The sequence below is a fragment of the Aplidium turbinatum genome, chromosome 7 (genome assembly GCF_918807975.1).
Source record: "Aplidium turbinatum chromosome 7, kaAplTurb1.1, whole genome shotgun sequence".
Classification (NCBI taxonomy): Eukaryota; Metazoa; Chordata; class Ascidiacea; order Aplousobranchia; family Polyclinidae; genus Aplidium; species Aplidium turbinatum.
This window is the reverse complement of record NC_137478.1, coordinates 23,459,933-23,467,672: the sequence shown is the minus strand read 5'-3', so window position 1 is coordinate 23,467,672 and position 7,740 is coordinate 23,459,933. Positions and strand designations below refer to the sequence as shown.

Genomic DNA, 7,740 nt, shown 5'->3' with positions numbered 1-7,740 from the left:
AAATTTTCGAACCCCTCAAAATTTACTTTTTCAACATAAAAATAAAGAAACCCTCCTTTCGCTTCGAATTCTCACAGGAGATTGTCCTGGCAATTGTGGGAAATGCATTCAAGCATGAAGAAAAAATCTCGGCTGAAACGGAGTGGCCAAACTTTTTATTTAAAAAAATAGAGGGGTGGATCATAGGACCCAATATGCTCATAGGCCCCGACCTTCCCCTACTACAGTTTCGTTAGTATAAGTGAATTAATTCAAAATGCCAGCAATTTTGAAAATACAAAGTTTGCTGTTAAAGTATGACCAATTTAATGTCAAAACAAGAGATCAAATGTGTCGAAACTTTTCCATGTGCGAAAATGTGTTTTGACGTGTGCGAGCAATTGACTAAATCGTCAACGATAGAGTGGAAACTAAACATACCTAACAAAGCGCAGGTTGGAAGAATGCAAAACATGTTTTACATTCATGGTGTAAACATTTACGGTGTGATGTTGAGAACATATTTAGCAGTGTTGTACGCGTCAATGAAATAAATTGACGGCGTCATCGCGAATAACCTAAAAACTTCACAGCGTAAAATACTGTGTCAGTTCTTAAAGAAACTGACGGCGTCCAACAGCGAAATGTCCAACATTTCGGGCAGGACATCTCTTCCTCTCATGATAGGGATCCCCACAAAAGAAGCAATATCTTGCGACGTTGCTTACAGCACTGATAGTAGAATTGTTTTTGCTCTTACCTTCAACAACTTCGTCGCTATGGATATTTGAGTTCGATGAGACGGCCGATACCTGTAGTTGGTCTCTTGAAGCATGAAATAGCCGAGTGTCTCTTGCCGCTCGATCAAAAGTGCTTGCTTGAGTGTATGCGTCAGATAGACTGAGCTCTTGGTTTTCTAATGGGCGTTGTCGAATTGTATCGGAAGAAATGCCGTTGATGAATGCGTCGCGTACCATTTTCTGCTGATATTGAGCCGAGTCGACCGCTTGAAAGCCACATTCTTTGCTTAGAAGCTTTAAATTTTGAAGAAATTCGTCTAAAGATTGTCCTGGGTGTTGCTTCAGTTCAGTTGTTTTTTTATTTTTGACCATCATATCAAAACAATACACGTCAACATAGCAAAGGTCAAGAAAAAGGTAGAAGCGACAAAACGCGAACGTTAAAACGTGCTTGTGATCGAAGTAAGTTATTGAGTTGAAAAAAATTTGGCACGGTCGCAACACCTTCAGAAAAATTTAAGGTATAAAGGGAAAATAAAAATAAAAAATGTTACAAAACAAATAAGGTAGTGGCTAGACAATGCCTCGCAAATAAAATATTCGTAGACTTTACATATAAGTTTTGAAGAACGTTCAATGCACCGTTGTAATCTTGACAGTCTTCGATGAATTCGTAGACTTCAAAATTCACACAATTTGTGAGTATTCGCTGGTCATCCCGCCGGTTTTCTCCTTCGTCTTGGACTGGGAGAGAAGCCAAGTAATTTTCAAACGTCTTCCTCCAGTGCTTCCATTCTTTTGCCGCTGTGCTTGCGATTGGATTTAAAGCAAGGCGTTCCGGCTTCATTAACTTGCTCACCTTAGTTTTTTAAATTGTAACATCTATTTATTGAGTTTTAAAAAACTAAGAAACAAAGTGTACCTACAAAAAACAAACCATAAATATAAAGCGAACAAAGTAGATCTGTTTCACACAATGAGAAAACTGAGAACTGAGCGCTGAAATGAGAACTAAACGCGAACTGAGAAAACAATCAACGTGAAGCGCTCTAGGCAAGGAAACCAGAACGTAGGAACATAATGTAGACTAAACGTAATGTCACAACATTCTTCCCTCCTAAAACGTAACGGAATCGCCATATCGTAGTGGTGGGACGCCTTTGTTAGTTCGCTTGGAACGTCTGATGTTTGGGTTTACGTCGTCACAATCTAAATCGAAACTTCTTGTGCTATCATCAGAAGTATCGAGTCCAATGTTATTCGGGTCATTGCCAACATCCAAAACTGATTTAGAGAACTCATCAGCTTCCAATCGGGAATTATCCGTGGCGAATGGTTCAGGGCGATGAGATTGATCAGGAGAGTCGTCCGGGCACGGCGCTAGGTCTCTTAGCGATACATTTGATTCTCTTCCATCTGGAGATTTTACAGTTGCATACATAGGATTGGCATCGGCTAGTTCGACCCGCCGAACCAGATCATCGTTCTTCGAACCCACAAAATTGCGCAGTAACACGGGCCCGGGTTTCAGTAGCCAAGACGGCAGTGATAACCCAGTTGGAGATCGCCGGTCGAAACGAAAGAATAACTCGTGCGGTGTAGCATTAGTTGCAGTACACAACAACGTCCGAACAGAATGCAGCACAACAGGTAGCACCGTTTCCCAACGACTAGGAGGTAGATTACGAGATTTCAATGCCAATCGCATCGCTTTCCAAATAATGCCATTGTAGCGCTCGACTTGCGAGTTCCCGATGGGATGATAAATGAAAGAGCGACTGGTGGCAATGCCTCTGCTAGTTAAGTAACTTTTGAATTCTTTAGACACGAAGCTTCCCCCATTATCAGTGTGTACACAACTAGAGAAACCACACAAAGAAAAAAGATTATCAAGACACTTAATCACCGTTTCGGTGCACATGTTTGAACACGGATAACAGAACGAAAAACGAGAAAATTCATCCACTATTACGAGCAAATACACATTGCGACTACTGGATGCCTGGATGGTAATGGTCCTTTAAAGTCAATCGATATGCATTCGAAGGGGCGAGTAGCTTTAACAAGAGTGCCTTGTTGCTGCGTAAAAAATCTTGGTTTTAATTCTGCGCATATTCTGCAGTTACTACACACTTTCTTTATGTCATCCATTGAGAATGGCAAGTTTTTGGACCGTACGAAATGGGAAAGTCTCCTCACACCAGGGTGGCAAAGGTTTTGATGAATTTCGTTTAGATTGTAACTGGCGGTAGACGCGCAATACGCTCTAGTTAATGTATCATGTCCGGCATTGTCCTTTCCGGGTCTATATTGCACTGTATACGAAAAAGATGCGAGTTCGAGACGCCAACACTGTATTTTATTGTTTTCAACTTTCGTGCGTCTCCTGTTGTCGAACATAAATGCTACCGACTTTTGGTCTGTGACCAAGGTGAAATGTTGTCTCGCCATAAAATGCTCCCATTTGCGAACGGCCTCTATGATTGCAGTAGCTTTATTTTCTACGGCAGGATAATGCCGTTCGCTCCCTTGAAAAGTCCTTGACATAAAAGCAACTGGTCTTCCTGCTTGGTTAAGAGTAGCAGAAACTGCAACCTCCGACGCGTCGCATTCGACAACAAATGGTAACGTCTCGTCGATGGCCGCCAATGCGGATTCGGAGATTTCTTGTTTAATAGAAACAAAGTCTTTCAACGCTTCTGGATTCAATGGAAACGACGTAGTGTTTTTCAGACACTGAACTTTGTCAGAAAAGTTCACGACCCATCGTGCATAACAGGCATTTAATCCTAGAGCTCTTTTGAGAGATTTGGTACTTTGGGGCGCAGGTAATTCAAGCAGTGGCCGTAGTCGTTCCGGATCCGGTTTTATTTTGCCATTGCCGACGCAATACCCGAGAATGCAGATTTCTTTGACCGACGAGATTGTTTTGTCTTCATTTAACGTAAAATTTCTTTTCTGAATTGAATGAAGAAAGTGCGAGACATTTTCACCGTGTTCACTTTTGTCACGCCCACATACCGTAACGTTATCTAGGTAAGGGTAAGTATTTTTCAATTTATTAATTTTCACCATTTCATCCATTTTCCTTTGAAACTGGGGAACGCCATTTGTTACTCCGAAAGAGATTCTGTTGAATTCCCAAAGTCTTCCAGAAGCCTCAAACCCGGTATAAATTTTGTCCTTTTTAACGATAGGGATTTGGTGATAGGCGCTTTTGAGATCGAATGTTGAGAAAAACTTATGAACAGACAACCGATGAACTAGATCGTCTATGCGTGGCAGCGGATACGCGTCCAAATTTGTGAACAAATTTATTGTTTGTGAATAATCGACACATTTGTTTCTTTGTTGTTAACGACCAGAACTTGGGCCCGCCAAGGCGAATTGCTGGGGCGGATGATACCGTTGGAAGAAAGTTTTTCAATTTCTGCGTCTATAAACTTTCTGTCCGACTCGTTGTACCGTCTTGACTTAACAGCTATCGGCTTACAGTCTTTCGTCAAATTTGTGAAAAGAGACGCTTTATCAGGTATTGCAGCGATCACCGAGCAATGGTCTTTCTGTTGATTAACTACAAAATCGGGTTCACCTCCTTGGTATTCAAAAATTACTCGACGATGATTTCTTTGGAAGTCTGCTCCCAATAAGATGTCGCAGCACAAGTTTTGTAAAACGCCAACTTTTACATTGCTGTAGAATTTTCCGCCGACAGTGATATCGATGAAACAGTTACCTACGACTTTTTCTTTTGAGTTGTGCGTAGCCATAGAGACTTTGGAATCGCAGCGTTCAATTTTAAGTTTTAACTTGTAAGCAGTGTCTTGGTTGATGAAACTAACAGAACTACCAGAGTCGATGAGTGATGACAGCTCGATGCCATTCTTCTCTTCTTCATCGTGTGTCACACGGCCGTAGCCCAGAGCATCACGCAGGCTCTTGCTCTATCGTTGAACTCGGCCAAATCCTGTGCAGAGCACCTTGCTTATAGGTCAGGGCATTCGAGTAGATGTTGCATCGTTTGCTCTTGTCCGCATTTGCAACTTGTGCTCCCCATGGAATACCCCCAGTGTCTCATCAAGGTTTTACACCTGCCAATACCAGTTCTTAAGCAGTTGAGGTATCGCCAATACTTCCACGGTTTACGTTTTCGGGAGGAAGGCTCTCCATGGGTGTGAGCTCCATATTGGCCAATGTCGGTCCGGCTGCCAGTCTCTCCTGCCATAGTTGAACCCGCATATTGGCGGCGACATCGTCTTGACCTAATGGGACAACCGAAGCAAGGAAACTTTTTCTTGACTTCAGACGCCTGTGTGCTGGAGTTTGGCAATACAGTGGGTGTCTCAAATCTATGTCCTGACAAGATCTTTCCTTTCTGCTGGTCACGCTTCTTCTGATGTTGGGGGGAGCAATTCCACACAGAATGTGCAGCGACGTGATGTTGGTTGGTTTTTCACGAAGGATTTCATAGTAGCATGAGACAAACAGCGCGGTGCGGGGTGAATTGCGCACATATAGTCGGAATTAACGCAAGCGGTAACTTTTCCTCGAGAAAACTTATTTTTGCAAACTTTAGCGAAATGTCCAACTTTATTAAAAGGATAACAAGTTGCATTTCGGCAGGACATCTCTTCCTCTCATGATAGGGATCCCCACAAAAGAAGCAATATCTTGCGACGTTGCTTACAGCACTGATAGTAGAATTGTTTTTGCTCTTACCTTCAACAACTTCGTCGCTATGGATATTTGAGTTCGATGAGACGGCCGATACCTGTAGTTGGTCTCTTGAAGCATGAAATAGCCGAGTGTCTCTTGCCGCTCGATCAAGAGTGCTTGCTTGAGTGTATGCGTCAGATAGACTGAGCTCTTGGTTTTCCAACAGGCGTTGTCGAATTGTATCGGAAGAAATGCTGTTGATGAATGCGTTGCGTACCATTTCCTGCTGATATTGAGCCGAGTCGACCGCTTGAAAGCCACATTCTTTGCTGAGAAGCTTTAAATTTTGAAGAAATTCGTCTAAGGATTGTCTTGGGTGTTGCTTGGTTGTGGCTAGACGATGCCTCGCAAATAAAATGTTCGTAGGCTTCACATATAAGTTTTGAAGAACGTTCAATGCACCGTTGTAATCTTGACAGTCTTCGATGAATTCGTAGACTTCAAAATTCACACAATTCGTGAGTATTCTCAGGTCATCCCGCCGGTTTTCTCCTTCGTCTTGGACTGGGAGAGAAGCCAAGTAATTTTCAAACGTCTTCCTCCAGTGCTTCCATTCTTTTGCCGCTGTGCTTGCGTTTGAATTTAAAGCAAGGCGTTCCGGCTTCATTAACTTGCTCATCTTAGTTTTTTAAATTGTAACATCCATTTATTGAGTTTTAAAAAACTAAGAAACGAAGTGTACCTACAAAACACAAACCATAAATATAAAGCGAACAAAGTCACACAATGAGAAAACTGAGCGCTGAACTGAGAACTGAACGCAAACTGAGAAAACAATCAACGTGAAGCGCTCTAGGCAAGGAAACCAGAACGTAGGAACATAATGTAGACTAAACGTAATTTTACAACAAGCGCCAGTGCTAATTTCTAGCGCTATTTTAGCCAGGGTCTCACAAAACAGAAGTATTTGACTTCATGCAGAGTTTTTCAGTAGTAGCCTATGCACAAGAGGCCTTATCTTAAAAACGTTGGTTTATGATTTCGCACATTTTTTGATGAAATCTTTCCCTTATAAAGTTTGATAGTCGTCGTTTTAAAGCAAATTCTATTGGGGGTGAATTGGCCATCTTCCTGTTTTGTGACTAAAAAAACTTGCAACTGTACAAAAAAACGCATAATTTTGTGTACTAACAAAGCAACGTATGTTCAATTCAAACGAAGCAAATAAATGCTAAAACAAGGCCTGGGAAGGTCTTTCTAAGCAAGTCACAATTTTCATCAAAGTCTAATCCAATTATTCACAGTTATAACAATGATCGACTCCAAAACAGCTTTCACATGACCAGGAACTGCAATCCGGACACTGTAACCAATCTTCACCTTTATCCGATGTGTAATAGTCGGTCCCACACGTGCAGCAAGCCCACTGCTTTGGTTTGTCACAAATGTCAGAACCTTTTTTAGATCATTTTGGAGTTGCTAGAGATGCTGCTAGCTTTGTTTTCTTTGCATCTCTAGATGTTGATGGCATTGATTGTGTGGATGGTCTAGGTCTCTAGGAGATGTAAAACTCAATTGCACTTTTAGCTTTTGCTTTTTAGCATGAAGAAGTTTGACTGCAGTTGCTTGGTGAGGCTTAATGTGCGTCAAATTAATAGATTTTCTATGACTTTTGAGCACACTACGAATAGAGGATGGTGTTGTACTGCATGATGGTGATGACGAATTATCTTTGCTTGATCCAGCTGGTGATGATGAATTAACTCTTTTTGATCCAGCAGCTTCAGGTGATGTATCTTGTGCTGAAAAAAACACGTGAGATTTGAAATATTCCTCATCTGCGACAGCATCTTTATTCAGTGGATACAATCCAGAGTAGGCAAAAGAGTCGACAATAAGTCCTCTTTTAATTACCATGTCTTTCCACACAAAAAAGAACAACTGGACAAAATCGGTCCTTGCAAGAGCTGAGCTGTTGCTGGTCCTCAGAAATTCTGCCACCGCTTTTGCCCAAAGATTCTTCAACGTTTTGTTGAAGTAAGTATCCAGCAGTTGCAATCGATGGGAAGTATGTGGAGGCAAGCAAACCATGTCTATACCATTATCAATACAGTATTCGATAGCCTCCATTGAGAAATGAGAGCTGTGCCCATCCATAGAAAAATGCATTTTTTCCTGGAATCTTAATTCGTTTACTTTGGAAATGGACTAAGAAATTCAGGAACACATCGGAGTCTATGTAACCTGATTTCGTTGAAGTACAAGAAATGCCTTGATCTTTCAAAAGATCTCGGACTTCTTCTGATGGTGCCTCTCCCTTAAAAATTAAGAAAGGAGGCAAGCATTCTCCCGAGGCACTAACTGC

General features: G+C 41.6%; 2 protein-coding genes across 2 annotated transcripts; both read right to left on the bottom strand.

The window, feature by feature from the left end:
• Positions 1 to 593: 593 nt before the first annotated feature.
• LOC145773860 (uncharacterized) lies at positions 594 to 1,566 on the bottom strand. Its single transcript, XM_082584983.1, has 2 exons — positions 1,333 to 1,566; positions 594 to 1,013 (listed from the first exon to the last, which is right to left on the bottom strand). The coding sequence occupies exons 1-2, from the start codon at positions 1,564 to 1,566 to the stop codon at positions 594 to 596; spliced, it is 654 nt and encodes a 217-aa protein (XP_082441109.1).
• Positions 1,567 to 1,836: 270 nt separating this feature from the next.
• On the bottom strand, positions 1,837 to 6,054 carry LOC145773859 (uncharacterized). The gene is made up of 4 exons (XM_082584982.1): positions 5,439 to 6,054; positions 4,126 to 4,611; positions 3,133 to 3,991; positions 1,837 to 2,578 (listed from the first exon to the last, which is right to left on the bottom strand). Exons 1-4 carry the CDS (start codon positions 6,052 to 6,054, stop codon positions 1,837 to 1,839), a joined length of 2,703 nt encoding a protein of 900 aa, XP_082441108.1.
• Between the last annotated feature and the right edge of the window lie 1,686 nt (positions 6,055 to 7,740).

Excerpts from the sequence above, each read along its gene's own strand:
- LOC145773859 (XM_082584982.1), bottom strand. The coding sequence starts at position 6,054 with ATGAGCAAGTTAATGAAGCCGGAACGCCTTGCTTTAAATTCAAACGCA. Across the intron at positions 3,992-4,125 it reads TGAAAAACTTTCTTCCAACG|ACGATCTAGTTCATCGGTTG; the intron begins GTATCATCCGCC and ends TGCCACGCATAG. Across the intron at positions 2,579-3,132 it reads ACCTTGGTCACAGACCAAAA|TTGTGTACACACTGATAATG; the intron begins GTCGGTAGCATT and ends TGGTTTCTCTAG.
- LOC145773860 (XM_082584983.1), bottom strand. The coding sequence starts at position 1,566 with ATGAAGCCGGAACGCCTTGCTTTAAATCCAATCGCAAGCACAGCGGCA. Across the intron at positions 1,014-1,332 it reads ACGTTCTTCAAAACTTATAT|CTTCTAAGCAAAGAATGTGG; the intron begins GTAAAGTCTACG and ends CAAAATTTAAAG.